Here is an 18,351-nt window from a genome sequence, read left to right as displayed (position 1 = left end):
TTTGATGAGCCTAATCAGCTCGTCCCACCGTTAGCTGCACGTCTTGCCTGAATATACTCCATTTTAGCTGCCAACAGCGGGGTGGAAGCTCTGATCCAGTGGTTGTCTGCTGTGAACCTAACGTGATAAGCTGGAAGCTAAATGGTGATTTTATCTAGTTCAGAGCTTTGGCTTGAGTTTTAGGTAGCTAGCTGGTGTCAGGGGATGTATGTACTGTATCTGTGGAGCTCCCATGATAAGCAAAAGCGTGAGTTAGAATCTAATACAAGGCTTTAGGGAAAGCTGTGGGCAGCTGGCCTGTCACTATATAACTGCAAGCTCATCTGTTGTGAACCAACTCAACTTCATGTTTCAACACGATAGTGGGATTCAGTGACATTACATCCAAGAGCTTATGTATGCATAAGTAGCTCCGAGGTTATCTGCTGGGCGCTGGCTGTACAGGAGCCAAACCCTGGAGGAGAGTTGAAAACTAATGACAAAAAACATCTGGTGTAGTTTGTTCGTACAATTCCACAACAGAAGAATTACACTTGATTTCCCCTGCATTTACACCTTTGCTTGAATGAGTTGCTTAAATAGGCCGTGTTGCTCACATACATTACAATCATTACGATCATTTGGCAGACGCTTTCATCCAAAGCGACTTACATTACATTACCACCCTTCGCAGAGGGGGGAGCAATTGAGACTTCGGTGCCTTGCTCAGGGGCACCTCGGCAGGGGCTTGAACCGGCGACCCTCCGGTTCCCAAGCGGAAGCACGACCCACTGAGCCACTGCCTCACTGCTACATGCTCCTTTACATCAATCTGGAGGTTAAAATTCACCAGGTGGTTATTGTGACTGACTGACTGATTTTCCCTTATCAAATCTTCTTAAATTCTGCTTTCAGTTTCACTCAGGAGTGTAACTTTTTACTATTTTCTCATTGTCACTGGCTACGTTTACATACACATCTATAATCTGATTATTGCCAATAATCAGTTTATTGTATTACTCTGATTTAGGTGTTTACATGACTGGGCAAGTCTTAATATGTGATCAGGCAGAATCAGACTGGTAAATTTCTGTTCTCGTTCTTGTTGAAAAGGCAACGCCTGAAACAATACAATATATTTCTTAAATAAAAGAACAAGTGCCTGGGGGTAAAGTGACATCAACATCCACCGGTTGCACAACCACATGCACACTTATATATGAAGGGAAAATTGGAATTAGTGGCCATAAACGGTATCTAAATACACTAATGGATGTGGTAGTTCTCAGCAAAGTCCCTGAACAAGGCTTTTGCTCTCTTATTAAAATTAAACAAAGATACTAGACAAAGACTTTGCCTCGACATGTAACCAATCATATCAGTGTCTCTTACCCTGAGGACAAAGGAGGTGGTGGGTAAAGAGTCATTAACTCATAGGGAAATCACAATAAAACGACAAGGAGTCCCGAAGCAAACCATACAGAAATATACATTCACTTCAAGCCAGTCTCACACAATCGCTCCAATGCTACAGCTGCAGTAACACAGCAGGAAATGTTCAGTTGGCATTACTTAAAATGTAATATAGTAAAATCCCACCTCCCACCTTGCTCTCCACCTCTGGCTACCAAACACAAACAAAAGGACGTTGATCACGTGTGCTTTTGTAGTCAAAGTTTGCCTTGGTGAGCGTCCTCACAACCAAGTTTAGGAAACTAGCAGCCTTTGAGTGAATGTCACAATGGAACCATGTCGGAATGTTTAAGAAAAGCCTCTCCAGCAAGAGAGGACGATCAATTCAATATTGTCTATTGACAAAGCCAATTACATCCTCTTCCAATCCTGCTCAAATTGCCCACGAGCTGCAATCATATAGCTGGAGGCTTTGTATTGTGCTACGCAGTTGAAATCATGCTTGTGGCAGAAAATGGCTTTCAAACTTCTCCGTCTAACACATTACTGCATCTGAATCATTTCATGCTCAATAGATTGCCACAATTTAATCTGCACAGTGACTGTGGCACATGTTGACACAAAGAAACAAGGATTACAGAAACTCTTATGCAGCTCTTTAGTGTCTCTTTCATTTGCCATTGGCAGGGCTGGCAGTGTTCTCACAAGGAGGCCATGAAACAGAAGCGAGGCAGGAGAGAGCCAGGTAGAGCACACCTGCTGGGCTGAGAGCACAGTCCACCACTTCTGTCTAATCTCCATTTGAAACTAAAGAGCAACCACGGGCCAGGTAACAGCAGCCAGATGGATCTGCTGTAAGCCTTCAGTGTGGGAGTGTTAGAGTAGTTACCTTGTTCTCAACAGGATAATGTGACTTTCTTACTTCCTCATGTTGACAGCCTGTCTGCCATAAGGAGGAAAATCACTGGTTTTAGCATTTGAACATAGCTAAAGATACGTTCAAATATACAAGTTATCTTAAATCAACTGCAGAATGACCTTGACGTCTAATTTCTACTTGTAGCCTGAGCCGATAATTAAATAGATAATGAACAATTGTCAACTTAGGCGATACAGTACATCACCAATGCACGCTGTCATATTTATCCTATGAGGAATCCAGCAGGGGATTAGGATAAATGAAATGATAAATTAAATCATGGCTCTGAATGTTATTATTATTACTTGTACATCAGGCAATATATTAAATGCTAGCCATGGCACTTAATAAAGCCCGTTCATCCGTTGCATGAACACACATAATCATGAGAACGTGTAAATGTACACACACACACACACACACACAGAATCACAATCATCCCCTACTCCACAATCACACAAACCGCTGGATTTGTAATCAATCCAGCGCTGTTCCTCATCTCTCCTAATGAAAGAGGAGATGCTCAACAACAGATCCCCTCTCTAATCTTTCAGCTAACAGAAGGCTAATAAAGGGGCCGAGTCAATTATTGACCAAAGAAATTAACATTTGATGAGGAGGGATAGGCAGGGGAGACAGCATTCAGTGCTTTTCCATTTTCTCCAGGGCAGGGAAAAGAGAATGATAGAGAAATTGCCATTTTGTAAACACAAACACACAATAGAAGCCATCATAAATCCCTCACAGGTACTAAGCTATAGAAACCTGTGCAGCCAGTTTGTTCTGAAATGGAAACAGAACTGAAATGCAAAGTCGTAACACAAAGCAGTATTTTTTCATTTTCCTTTGGCGGATTGCTTGTATATGTGCAGGTTGGACATGGAATGGAAGATATTTGCTGTTTACAGTCATGGTTTGAGTGTCAGTGCAGCAGTAATGAGTAACCGCTGACAAAAGAGTGGAATTCCTACCAGGGCTACATCTGTGTTGTCACACTGAATGAACGAGAGCGGTTGACACAACACGGGCAAACATGTTAGTCATGCAAAGAATGAAGGAGGATGAACATGAGATAATCTGTAGGAGACTGAAGCAGAGAGAGCGTTGGGAGTTAGGTAAGAGGAAAAAAGACATTCAGCACAGATCAATGGACTGACAGAAATAGAGTGGGATTTAACGGAGAGGTTTCAACTAAGGAATTCAGAGAAAGAGAAACAGAAGTGAAACGGACAGTGAGGGGAGGATCAGGCAGGCAGGGAGACAGACAAACACACTGGGATCTTAACTGGCGTGTGAGAGACAGGAGCAGAAGAAGAAGGTGTGCTTAGAAAAAGAGAAAGAGATGGAGAGGACTGTTTTCCTTTTGATTGAGTGCAGGCATATGGCAAAGTGGAGGCCATTACAAGGTCCTCTGGCCTCGGGGAAGAATGGGAATCTCTCATTCATCACTTAGAGAGCGAAGGCCTCAGACCAAAGCATGCAACCGTGGCAAAACGTGGAAACGCACAACCTCACTGGCATGCAGCGATTACACAGTGTCAACAAAGTGCTTCTCTTTACAAGCACTGATACATAGAGTTTGGCCCATGTACACCTACCCTGCTATTGTTATCAGACATGGTACAAAGGATTGTGTAACTAGCTACAATCAATTGACAAATGCGAAAATTCTAGTATCGTTTGTAAGCTGATGATGTAATAATGACTTGTGATCTGAACGGTGTGAGAAGAAAGCTGTTTTTGAAGAGCCTCCCACATATTGAGTCAATGATAAACCATATGATGACACGCATATGAGATCTTCCTTGGTGTGACTAATGTCAGCATCACCTCATATCTGCTGTGATGCTGCATCAATTCACAAGGATGCAGTCAATTACCGCTGAGGGATATTGTTGAAGAAATACAGCGGACGTATTTGTTCTTTCAGATTTACATTATTACATGCTCACAGCAGGCATTAGGTCTCCAAACACAATGGGAGGAACCTATGTAATGTGCGACATGCAAACCGTGACAGTCTGAATTTTCACTCTAAATGTCACTATCTAGTCATATGCTATGAATCCATTTCAAGTTTACCATTTATAAATCTTTGGTGATGACATTTGAGCAGGATGTAAGATCTTCCTGTAATGTTTCAATGTGAAAGAAGAATTAGTATTTAAAACAGGCCTCATTTACTTTTTAACATAGCCTGTTAAGTAACCAAATAAAGCAAAAGAGTCGAATAAACCAGATTAAACAAGTGAACATATACATATCTAAAGTGATAGAACAGTTAATGCCCAAGCAGAAAACATATTGGGCAGATAGAATCCCACATTAAAAAGGACTAAGGCACAGAATTACAATTGATGATTGATGATTGTAAATAGAACTAATCAAATTCTCAACGCTGCATTGATGGAGCTCCTTGGATTGCTCGTGTTCATCCAGAGTTACAAAGTCACGATGGAGAAGAAGAAGAGTCACGAATTGCAGTGACTCACTCTGAGTCATTGCCCACATACAGTAAACCGTCCTCTTAATGAACAGAAACACAGCCAACGGATCTGTAGGCAGATGTCAGTGACATCGAATAAGCTACTCAGAACATGATGTGCTGAGTGACGACGGCTGCAATAAATAGAGAATACGGCTGAGAAAGACAGATATTTTCTTAGATTCCTATGTCAGTATGATTGGGATAGTACGGACGATGATAATGATGGTGGTGGTGTAAACATTTGTACTCTGAAGTACAAATGATTAGATTATTTCTGTAAATTATTAATTTCTCATGATCATTATTGGTGAAACTGTTTTTTGGTTTTTGCTGCTTACAGTTTTTTTATAAACCTGAGTTTATTCTCCTGGACTGTTTGGGTCCACATCCATCCATGCACTTTCCTTCCTTCACTTTTTTTAAGTCCTTGATCTTTGTGTGTTTTACAGTCGATGAATACCAAAAGCTTTGGATGGCAAACCTCTTCAAATCTGAAAGAATGATTACATGGAAACGCCATCCTGAAATATTGATGCTGGACTCACTCAATACTGCAACCCTTGGGAAATGTCATTAAGGTTCTCTTAAAATGATTTGCTTCAAAATTACTCAGTGTCGAATCTGGAATTTGTTTATGTGGTGAAACAAGATTGACATTGACTGAACCTTTTTCAAGCTTTGCTCTGAGGGGGGAAAGGCCTGTTTGGTGATTATGATTGAGCTCTGTAGAGGGAAAAAGAAGCAATAATTTTGTATTACAAAATGGAATGTTTAAAGGAGAGAAGAAAAGTTATTTTGATTAATGGGAGCCTGACTTTGCTGAGATGGACTGAGAAAAGCCGAGCCTGTGCAGCGTCAAGTATATTAGAGAACGTGTACACCATATGTTTCCTCCAGTTGACTGATCTATCCCTGAATCGCTCCAGACTGACTATCATTCCCAGGGTAACACACCATGGTGATGAAGTAAAGTGAAACTACGTCTCTTTTCATTTTTAGAAACCCCCTTCCCAACTCCACCCTCCCACACACCTCACCACGCTGGCAGTTCCTACTATAGTGACGAGTATAGTGTCAATTATCTCTGTTTGTGAGCAAAAGAGACTAATAAATGGCTGTTGGATGCCATCTGGGATTCCCAGGTAAGCAAATTAATAAGGGCTGGAATGCCTGAGTGACTTTTCACATTTTACCAGCTGAATGGATTTATAAATAAACACATAAATAGTATGGTTGTGCTGTGGATAAATAAGCTGTAGATGTAGGTGGGAAGTCAAAAGATGCGTGAGACCGCAGCAGTGCTCAGCTATAGAGCAACCATGGAAACAAGATCCAAGCAGCAGGAGTGTTGTCAGAGAAAGGCAGCAGTACACCTGCATTCATATAGAAAGCTCTTTCAAAAGCCGTATGTATAGGCTGCTAAGATCTCTATAAATGCCATTGTTAATAGAGAATTGCTACCATGTTCCCTCTTTCATAAATGCCTGTTCCTGCTGTCACTTTCCCTTTTGAGTGTTTGCCTTGAAAGGGGCATTACGATGGTATTTCGTCATTTTTCATTTCAGGTGAGCCACATAGATATAGATAGAGACATGATAGAAAAAGAACACAGCTTGAACAACAACACAAACATTAAGCAGACACACATGATGCCCTGTACATACTAATACAAAGACAAACTGTCTTTTGTATTACATATATACAACAAAACAGCACTTACTTAATCACAAGTGTACTTTTGAAACAAGCAGAAGCTGCAAGTCACCAAATATATTCAGGTTGGTATATTCTGCTTCTTTGTACAGTGTATCTACTCGCTGCTCCAAATGGTAAATAACTCCTGGGCGTCCTGTGCTGCCAATACCGAGTTCAAATGTTACCCTGGGCCAGATACCCAGTCAGCATTCTCAACCTCAGAGGAAAAGAAAGTAAATATCTTGGAGAGTTTCTTCTTTGCAGTCCTGCTGATTCAGAGTTAATAGAGAGAGATTCCTGGGGCTTGTTAAATAGTTCAATTACAACACTCAACAAGCAGTAAAATCCAAATGAAAAACTTTGGAGACTTTTGAGAATTCAAATCCGCAATTAGGTTTTGCTAAAACGTCCAAACCTGAACAGACACAAGTTTGGAAAGCAATTTTTGTGATTAAACTGCAAATGAATTGAGTCAAGGTCTGATTTCAGATTCGGTTGACTCCAAACTTGGATTCCTTACTAGGGATTTTACCTCTGACTAATGGCGGATGACGTTGTGACTCCTGCTAAATTAAACACCACAGAAATTGTCAACATCAACGTTTTAAATCCAAAATAAAGTCTTTCCTCACACATACAATATAGTTTGACTCAACATTCGTCAAGAAATATCAACTGTGTCTCCTGTGGTATACTGTATTCTTTTCATGTCAAACTACATCCATTAAAATGTGGAGAGAACATCTGCAGGGCTTTTGTCTTCACATGTAACAGCTGACTCAGGGAGAGGAAATTACGGGGAATATTGAATTTGTATTGGCCTCTTAATATTTCCCATCATGGTGTCATTATAGTGATGGGTAGAGAACAATTAAACAGAGTACAGTACGGAAATCTCAATGGATTTTATAGTTCAAGTGAGACTATACAATCACCTTGGAGTACAATATATTGGCATTATTGATCCGGTTATTGTTGCATGGATAAATAAATGAATTAGGAAAATTTGACATTGCATTTCTATAGGTACGGGTAGCTACAGGAACAGAAATCCATCCACTACACCCACGACCTGCAGGTGTTACTACTGTAGATCAAGCCTGACCGAAGCTGACCTCTCAAAGTAAACAGCAAGGAAGCGCAGCAGCGGATCGGTGTATATGTGTTTTTTTTTTGACACATCAAAGCATCATAAAGGTTAAGATCAATGGCAGAGGGGAGGTATGGGCTGGAGTCAGTAATGGCCAGTCAATCCTATTCATATGGAAAACCCAAATGCGCCATAGAACAGTCATGGATCCTGCAGTGGTATTTCTTCCAGCCCTGACATTGCTAACATTGCAGGCTCTGCTGTTGCAAGGGTACACTTTGTTGAATAGAGTCCCTTAAATGGCTGCAGAGGAGAGAAGTTGTGAGCGAGCCCTGGGAAAACTTTAGATAAGAAGAAACTCCTTGCCTGCTAATCGTGTGCTCCCACCTGAATAATCACTCGGAATGATTCCCTCTCTCTGCAATACTGCCAGTGTGTTTGTGTGTGTGTGTGTGTGCGTGTGTGTGTGTGTGTCCTATCTTTAATGGGCTACTGAAAGCAAATGCTGTCTAACTTTATTACCAGTGCTGTGTTCCAGTGTGTTACAGTATATATGTGTATGTGTGCCTGTCAAGTGAAGTAACTCACAGAATCAACCCACAGAATCAATACATGGTGGATTAACCACAACCCAACCAAGAAAGACTGCACACACTCAAACACACACGCACATAGAGTTCATGTTACCGGCTCTTCTAATCTGATCTTTATCATCTGAACAATCAAATAATGAGGAAAAACACTAATCCCTGTTCTGATGGCTTCATAAATAGAAGGATTTAGTGGTGATTACAACAACTGCACAGATTTCTGACCTACTGGGTGTTTCTGCGACTGCACTACAACGTGTGTGATGGCAAACTGTAGAGTCCAAATTTATTAACAAAAGGCATATATTTCCCAAAGATAGTGTCATGAATGGTGAAGGATGAAGAGTGTGGTACTGGTTGTATTAACACTGAAGGACTCTTGTAAAATTTAGTGAATCACTGCTATGTTCAAAGATTCCCTTCATTACCGATCAAAACGCCACCCATGTAGAAAGATGTGGGCAATATGAATTCTCAAAAGTCTGTTAATAGCAGCTCATTCAAAATGTATCCTTAGTGTAACCTGGCAACGGTGTATGCTTTAATGAGCTCATACAAAGCCGAAGCACATAAACACAGTTGTTATCAGATGTATTTGACGTCAAGTGCACATATCCATAATAAGGCTGATGTGTTGGTTTGGCTACATAACGTCACATTTACAAACCAACTTAAATTAGGTCAATTCTGCGCGAAGCCACTTGTACCTGTGCAGATTTACGTGGTTAGATTCGGCACAAGTGATGAGTTTTGTGAACTTGTAACCTCTATTGCCAGCATAGCTAAGGATCAATGCCTTGGAGGTAAAAAATCTGTGTGTGACATTGAGAGACATTTTTCTTATTCGCTTCCTTTATAATTGGGATGTAAGGAGAAATACCACAAGAACATTCTTAAAGCTAGATAAAAGAATTTCCATGAGGAATTACTTAAAAAACACTCCTCATTCTCTCTCCTCCAGACAGACATTTGCAGATCAAACATACTCAATGAACAGAAGTCTTACCTGCTTCTCTAGAGAGCTGCATGAAGGCATCCACCCCCTTCTCCCCATAGCTGCCCTCTGACGCCACAGTGGAGACGTAGTTCCAGCCCATGGACTTGACGATGTCCACCATGGCCTGGGCCTGGAAACTGTCTGGAGGGACTACCCGGGAAAAGAAGTCGTACCGCCGGTCATCACTTAGCTCTGGGGCAGTGGAGGCATAGCTGATCTGAGGGATCTGAAGGAAGGGAGTGAAAACAGAGAGAGAGAGAGAGAGGAGTTAGAGTGGTGAAAGGGAGGATCACTTGGACCTTTGGGAGGGTTTGGAACCTCTCAGCCAGGAGCAAATCTTCAGAGGATAAAGTATTCTCTCTCACCAACAGGTTCTACAGAGTAAAAGCTTTAGGCTCTTTATGCTGGTCCCTGGACGCCACGATACTTTGTGCCAAATTCAGTAGGAATTTGCAACGGTTGTCTGTGTTTACTGAGGGGCCGGGCAGCTTTTTCACAGCCAAAATAACAGAAACCAACTCAACTGAAAACTGAGTGGTGGGAAAATAAATAATTCATTTTTGGGCATTCCTTATGTATGACGGTACAAATATGGAAGTAGGGAATAGCGATTGATTAAAATATACTGTAGGACTGATTTATAATTGCCACGGGAGAGGAAACTGCCAGTTTTTTGGAGATGCAGATGTGAAGTTTGCTGTGCTCACTGAAGACAGTTTGATCACTCACACAAGGATGATGAGAGAGAGAGGAAGGCAGAGAGAATTATTTTTATTGTGATAGATCATAGTGAAGGCACGACAGCAGCAATACTGTTTTAAATTAAATATTATTCACATGTTTTCTTACTGTCCTTTCTCACGATCATCACTCATTTTCCACTGGGATCTTGCATTGCATAGAACAATCCACCATAAATGTATTACATATTAATTATTTGTTCCTCTGTCTAGAGAAAATAGACCCATGTTCCCCTGCCTGACACATGTAGTCAGGTCTTTGAAGCACACAGCAGCCGATCATTCTTATTCAATGTTCTTTGGGCTGTCCTCATTTACATCATCAGTGTTGGCAAATTATACAAAACAGACATTGATGCATTGCTGTGTGTCCTGAGGATCAGGACTGAGGGCCTAGACTTTGGGTCTTAGATGGTTGAGATTAGGAACATAATCGAGGTTACAACACGTCTGCAGATCCTAATGAAGGAAGATGGATCTGTCAGCAGCCTTAAAGATATCCTGCAAGGCTCAGCGGAGAACAAAAATGGCCCCGCTTAAGGTACTGACTGTCTGTTCAGTTATGTGCGACTGTTAACTGCCCTTGTGTCATAGCAGCATTGCAAGGTTCATTTTAATTGTGTCTAGATGTCTAAAAGCTACACAGGGACAGGGAATGCAGGAGAGGGATGTTGTATAAAGTCAGCTGATAAGCAGATGTTTCTTCATGGAACTGTAGCATACATTATTTAAGCAGGAATTGAGTTTGGTTAATTTAAATTGTGACTTTTCCCCAGCGCCAGTGCTAATCTATAAGTGCTTTGGCAATGATTGAGGAGACTCGTAAACAAAAATGTTACCTCTTAGGAGGTGATTGTGAATTCTTCCCGTTTGCTGGAAAATTGGTTTGACACAGCAAAGAGTAAAGGTGCTGATGGTAATAACATAAACTCTGTGTGGGGTGAGGGATTATTTGATTTATGTCCATCCAGGTCTCCTCTGATGCCCGGTAAAATTAAATTCCATCCCTCAGGAAAAACCTCAAGAAATCGTTAAACTTGCAAGTTCCCCACTGGATATTTCTTCCAATTACCCTTTCATCTCTAGGAATGACACTTGGCCTGACTCTTATTCCACTGTATGTCTCTATATATTTTAGTGTATGTACAAAATATGCAGAAAAGGTGCCCCTCTGTCTAATCAAAGCATTTTTTCTAACTGATATCAACTGATGACTCTTTTTCTTTAGGCCCCCTGCCCCCCCCGGACTGTTTGATTGATTTTATTATAGTCCATCTATGAAAATGCCTGCGTAACTTCTGAACACTCAAACACCAGGATGACTGCAGAGCTGTTATGTCATCATTTCATATACTTGTATTGTTTGTTTGTTTATTTATTGTATGTGTATGTCCAGGGGATGTAAATAATTTAACTGAGTTTATGGAGCCTATGTAGATATGTCACACATGAAATGAATTCTTAAACAAGGGGAAATAGTAAGTAATGTTATTCACATATATGATCTGTAAAAGCTTCATAACAGTCCGGGAGAGGAGGGGGAGAATGTCCAGGTACATGGTCGCGTTCCACACAGAAGCGCTATAAATTGTTTATGCAAATGAATCCAGCAAGGCAGCAGGGCCTTGAAAGTTTATTTTCTTTTAATTTGGCCTTTACAAATCTGTGCTGTAGTTGATTTAAATTCGTCCTGTACATATATTCATCTCTTCCCACTGTCTGGGCTACTTCTCATTTACCTCTTAGGATGTGTGAGGGCATCCACATAGACGCAGACGCAAGATGATGAATTAATGTCATGCACATCCTACTTGCAACGTAGACGTGGAACGTGTAATTTGGGTTTACATTTCATCTGCCTTTGGCACGTTTATGTTAGACTCTAGCCTTTAGTTGAAGCATTAGTCTGGTTCGACTAAAAATTTCAATAGGAAGCAATGTAATATTAAAATTGTGTTTTCCGGTTCAGCACAGCACCAGTGACTCTCCCAATGGGAAGTCAAAGTCAGGGTGACCTAAGTGTAGGGCTGCACCTAACGATTATTTTTTATACAATTAATCTGAAAATTATTTTTTCGATTAGTCAATTAATCTTTAAATTATATTTATTACTCAATATAGCATTTATTTTGTTATCATTATGACGCGTCTGCGCACGGTTATGCAAACCGACGTATTTACGTAGTCGGGTAGTCGGTTTACGTCGATGCGTCACCTCAACCCTACTTCAGCGACAGAACACTGCAGCTTCTCACTGTTGGCTACCTTGCTCAGGGCTCTAAGCAGATAATGTAGCATTCGCTCCATGAAATGAAAAGCTTCAGAGCCTGAGGATTTCCTTTCTTTCACCAAACTGAGGTGGTTTAATGGTGGTGTCCTTGAAATGTTGCTGAAATGTGTTTAAAGTTTTATGGCTTCTGACTCAAGATGTCACAAGGGCCACCTCATCTGGCCCGGAGAGATGGATGTTTCATCACACACACCCCCTAAGGACCCATTCGCCCTAACAAACGAGGGTGTAGACTCACACACACACACACACACACACACACGCACACACACACGGAAGCAAAGCTTAAAATAAACATAAACAAGTGTATCAGTGACAGAATCGTTAGAAAAATTTACAATCTACAGATTTCCCATATAAAATCAGTTTGGTCATGTGGAGTACTCAGAATTCTGAGTGAAACAGCTGTAAAAAGGCTTCTGTGGTGGCCGAGGGTACTGAGAGTGATTTCAGATTCTCCACTCAAAACAAAGACAACTCAGAACTAAATATAATCTCAAAAACAGTCTCATGTTCTACTGCACTGAGAAAAGCATACGGAAATGTACATATGCAGCGATGCTTGACACACACACACACACACACACACACACACACACACACACACACACACACACACACACACACACACACACACACACACACACAGTGTGGGACAGTTGTGTGCTGAAACTGAGGCAGGGGCCTACAGCATGAAAACACAATAAAACCTTGGGGGAGCAGAGATAAGTTTAACCTGCTGTGTTTGTTCTACTTTGCTCTGTTTTCTTCCCCTCGCCCCTGTTGAGTCCCTCTCTCCCCTTCTCTGTCTTTTCTCTCACACACGCGCACACACATGTGCAGTTTCATCATAATTACTTTGAGCATTTCCACTTTCTGAGTCCATTATCCTGTCGTTCACAGTGTGAGAGAAGCAACATAGAGAAAAGGATATAACAAAAAAACATTTCAAAGTTGCAGTATCACAAAATGGAACATGTGTCACTGCTTTGTTTCATTATCTTTAAGGGACTGACTGACCAACAGTGACATATAATGTTATTACAACTTCAAATGACCTCAGAAGAACCAGTGAAAAGTTGCCTTCCTCTTATACTGTATTAAAGCGCCATTGACTGTCACTATGAGCCATTGTGCCCTCTGCTTTGGAGAGGCTGTAAATCACACAGTCCGTATAGAGTTGAGCTGCCAGCAGACCAGTGATGTATAGGAGAAGGATCTTCAGAGCAACACTCACTAACTTGTCTTTCAGATTGCAAGCTTTAACATTTTATCTGGATTGTAATCAGGATCTGGACTTATTCCTTAACTGCTGCATCTTATGAGGTAAGGAGGGGCATAAAATGATACACATCAATGACAAAGCCTTGTCTCCTATCATTGAAAAGCTAAATGAACCCAGACTGAGACAGTGATCTTGTGGATTTGCTTCAAGTGTTTTAGCAAGGCCTCATGTGCCAACAATCAGGGATGGGGAAACACATATTGTAAAAGGTCTGCAGGAATGTTAAGACCTCCTAAACAATGTCATCCATTAGTCTGATGTCATACTCCTTGTCTTGATCAAAGGGCCAAATCTTCAGTGACCTTAAGAAATGGCCAAGACAAATGTATAAAATGGCAACAGGCCAAACGCATCTACCTACTCGGACTTCTTAGAATGGCTTAAGTTGCCGGAGTGTGTTCAGCCTTTGTCCTTCTCACAGACAAACACACACATGGCATGTATTTGGTCTTACTGTATGTATAATAACAATGACATATTGACATACTACACACCAACAACCGACAGACAGAGCGAGAGAGTGTGCTAAAGTGTTACAAAAGAGAAGAAGTAGACATATTGACAGTAAGAGAGAAGAATCAAAGGGTCCTCATTATCTCCACTGTCCATTAGACTGACCCATTCAGTGACATAAAGGACATCAGCCACCCCTGTTCTGTGAAAACCACCGAGTACATTTAAGGGCTGCAACATTGAAGATAAGCCTGGTGTGAAAGAAAGGAGAGGAAATACTGTCAGCCATTGCAGGTTGAATTGTTTGTGTTTGTTTTTAAATGTAGAGAAATATAGAGTATAGCAAATACGCTTGGGCTTACAATAAGGTAAAATAAGGTTCAGGTCATTCGTTTAATGTGTATATTGAGGGGAGCAAATAAATGTTGGAAGCAAGAAACTGAGTGGCAGCTTCCAAACTCCAGCAGGTGGAATCAGAGTGCAGGTGCAGGTGCAATGTGAGTGACAGTTTGAAAGTTAGGATCCTTTATCGCTCCCCTATGTTCGAAGAAATCGGAAAAGTACATCAACCACCTTGAAATGAGAGGAGGCATCAGAAAGGTGACAACATCTGGCAGTGTGAGAGTGAAGATTTGGGGAAATCCCCACAGAGCTGGCACAGCACACTGCCACACAATAATGACCTTCCTCATACTGCTGAGGGGCTTCACAGGAGTTGTGATTGTCACCATGGACACAACCCCCTGGTGATTTCAAACAGTGTGTGTATCCTCTGTGGAAGGGCTGCAGAAACCGCTGAGCTCACCGTCACAGCGGCGATAGATTAGAGTGAATTGAACAAAGGGAGATTTACATAGGCTGGTCTGCTGTTCACTTTGAAAACCGTGCTTAATTGTTAAACAGTATAATATCTTATGTACAGTATGTAGCATCAAAAAGCTTCATCTTCAACTGGTGCCATCACAAACCCATGAATTATGTCAAAATGCTGAAAGAATGAAGCCTGAAGTGTTGTTTCTGTAACTGAATGAATGAAAAATGCACAAGCAGTGTGAGTGACAGCTCAAGCTAAAATCCTTTGAAGCTGTCGGTTGTTTACCAACAACACCTGAAGCCAATTAAGCAGAGTCACAGAGCAAAAACAAAAAAAACTATAAGTGCCATCTGAAAACAGGTTGGGCTGTGAAAACCAGGTGAACTTCCTTGACAAAGGATTCCTATGTTTCTATATATGTATGTATGTATGTTGAACATGTTTAAGTTGAAATTTCCAACAGATAAAAATTTTGAGTGAAAGGCTCTCAGCCAATATGCTTCAACTTGCCTCCACTTTAACAGGACACAACAAACACACACACACGGAGAATGTATGGTGTCAACTGATGATGCCGTTGCTCAGAGAGGGAGGCAACAGTCTGCAGCAGCATAGTCAAAACAAATCTGAAGGCATGAACTAGCTGAAATATTAATATAAATCTATGAAAGGGTACATTTCATAGAATCACACTTTTGTATATGCCTCTAAACAATTATCCTTTGGATATTATGGTTCATTTCATTGATGTTGTCCACTTTCACGAACAGCTTGAGAAAGACTTTTCTGCCCAATTGGACCTAGCTGCTCCACAATGGAAGCTCAGAGGAGCCGCTTTGCAGAACTAAAATAATTGGGAAGGACAAGGACAAATAAGACTCTTTTAATAGTGTTGGACAACCCTTAGCAACTTTCTCTGCTTGATATAATGGTTTGTTGTGACCAATTTACACCCACATTTCCAGGTTTATGTTGGGCAATGGAGTGAGCAGACATTTCAGTGCCTGCAGCGCGACAAGAGGCATTGGAGTGTTGCACTCTGCAGGACAGTCGTATAGATAGGTCTGCGATTGGAGGAATTGCTTTGGAAAACATAATAAATACCGAACCAGTGCAAATGGGAGCTTCAATTCCACATTAATCACTCACTGATAATACATTATTGCTTGCTTATAGGAGCTAAGATATCAGAATCTGGCTCCAGGACACAAAGAGATGAGAGACAATACAAGACAACAGCTGCAACAGCTACAAAAGCTGCAATTAGTCACAAACTTGAAACCGGTAAAACAATTACCAATGGAATCAAAAATCTACATGCGCAAATTTCCCAAAGTAATGCTAAATGGCTGCAGTCTACTTGTGCAAATGTACTTTCTTCCAGTCGTCTTATTAAGTTGCGCCTGCTCATGACACGATGCAATATAAATGAATGTGATCAATATTTTAAGACAAATACAATGCAGAAACGTGTTCCTGCATGAGTTTCCATTTTGCTGGATCAATGCAAAACATACATAGATGAGGTGAAATGAGGATAAATGGGCTTTTAAAAAAAATAGCTAGGTAGAACCCTCAAGTGGGCAGAAAACCAAGCCTTCCTCTACCTTTGATAGATTAGGATCATAAGAGGCTTGGTCATCCCCCTCTACTTCTATCACACCTGCTGGCATCCTTCCCTCTTCCTCTGGACGTGGAAAGGTCAGCACCTTGACAGCTTCAATAAAACACAGCCAGCGCCAGAATGTGACAATGACTAAGCCCTGCACTGATCCAAGATGCAGAGGTTGAAAGCGAGGGGGAAGGGTGTCAGAGCAGAATACAGAGACAGATAGAGAAGCAAACATGACCCGAGCTGGAAGGTGACAATGGTAAAGCTGCATTGATCCGAGACAGATGGCAAAGTGAAGGGGAGAGCGGAGAGACACTGAGGGAGGAAGACAAAGTGATAGGCGGGGAAGACAGCTAAAGAAAGTAACACGCCGAGAAAGTAAGAGGAAGCGAGAGTGACAATGTGACAGAGAGGGATCCGAGTTTCATTCAAGGGCCCAGGACTTTCTGTGCACCTGACTGGAATTACAAGCACTGAAAGTCATTCAGCAGGACCAAGAGACAAAAGTAGAAAAGCAGCCCTGGTGGCTGCAGTGATACAGAGAACATGGTTATTGACATTTCCATCTGACATTTCTGCGTGCTTCCGATTGCAGACGACTTGAAGTCATTGACCTTCTGCTGAATGCTGATGTCTATTAAATGAGTGTGTTTGTTCAGGGGGACCAATGTATGATTTGTGAGGACTGGTATTGCTGCTGAACGTATTGTCTAAAGGGTCAGCGCCTGTGTGTGTGTGAGTGTCAAGGGCCTGAGTGTGCAGGGTGGCAGAATGATGGCGTGTTGTTGAGTGTTGTTTGCCCTTTTTAGGGCTATAACGCTCATCAAACCCATTCGCTCATGTATCCTCTGCAGGGCCATGGGGACTGGGTGATCATAGGAAGAGGGGCACCCAATGAATGCTGGACAGGTCGCCAGTTTATCATGGGTGTTTTTTAGATGGATGGGTGGAAAATAGAGGAACAGAAGAATAAACTGTAAGCCTATGATTGTTGACAATATTCTTATAGCTGTTACATCATCATCCCCAGACCTAGTTTCTCTCTCATCACCGTTGGTCCGTGTTCTCCCTCTCTTTTCTCTCTATTAATTAGTCGGCAGGCCACATCTGGTGCAGCATTAGCCAGTGTGAGATCTGAACCAAATCAAGGTGACAGGTCCCTCGCAGCACATATGGCAGCCAGTGTTGAAGCACTAACCGGACATCACTCACTGGTAACAGCGTGATTGTGCGTGTGTGTCTTTGGGGATTTGCATGTGTTGGGGTGTCAGTATAATATGTAAACAATCACAGCTGGAATGTACAGAAGATTGAAGTATTAGTGATGCCAAACATGTGTTTGGTATTATCAATTCACAGTTTAGGGAAAATGTTTGTTATGAATCAAGGACAATATTAAATTGTGTGTGTAAATGGAAAATAGCCTGCTTTGTCTTAGGTGGGGTATGGACTACAAGAGAATCAAGACTGAATGGAACCCACTTTGCTTCTTTCTTTTATTGGGTATTTTTCTCTGTGATGTACGGCTTGTTCAGAGTGTATTTGACTCTTCACTCTTCCAAATCGGAAAACAGTAAACATGTTCACTTTTTACAATCCAGTCAGACTCTTCATCCAGTTCGGGGGAAAACAGAGGGGTACCAAAGAAGCACACTATGCTTAAAATGAGGATTACACAACAATATACAGGCCACAACACCGTTTTAAAAAAAATTTCATGAAAACATAGACAATGAAAAATAAAAATAAAAATCCGGAAGCCGCTACTTACGCAAAGCTGGATCTGGAGTTTGTATTTTGAGAAAAAGCAATCAACGGAAATGATGGCAATTGGAATGACACCAGGAATATAGATATTCTCAGGCAAATCCCTGATTTCTGCTTCATTTAGTCACATAAACACCACAACAACATATGCATGAATGCTTATGTCTGCTAGAGAGAGGGAGAGGGAGAGAGAGAGAGACAATGAGAGAGAGAGAGGGG

The 18,351-nt window shown here is 41.4% G+C and overlaps 1 protein-coding gene across 1 annotated transcript in view; it reads right to left on the bottom strand.

The window, feature by feature from the left end:
* grm7 (glutamate metabotropic receptor 7) overlaps positions 1–18,351 on the bottom strand; it is a 155,437-nt gene that overhangs the window by 90,831 nt on the left and 46,255 nt on the right. Inside the window, exon 2 of the mRNA XM_076147087.1 lies at positions 9,181–9,397. Within this exon, the coding sequence (XP_076003202.1) occupies positions 9,181–9,397 (217 nt within the window). The remainder of the gene's footprint in view (positions 1–9,180; positions 9,398–18,351) is intronic.

Source organism: Genypterus blacodes, unplaced genomic scaffold (assembly GCF_046128005.1).
Source record: "Genypterus blacodes isolate CSIRO-AG114 ecotype Tasmania unplaced genomic scaffold, CSIRO-AGI_Gbla_v1 ptg000037l_1, whole genome shotgun sequence".
Lineage (NCBI taxonomy): Eukaryota > Metazoa > Chordata > Actinopteri > Ophidiiformes > Ophidiidae > Genypterus > Genypterus blacodes.
This window is presented reverse-complemented; position numbering and strand designations above follow the sequence as displayed.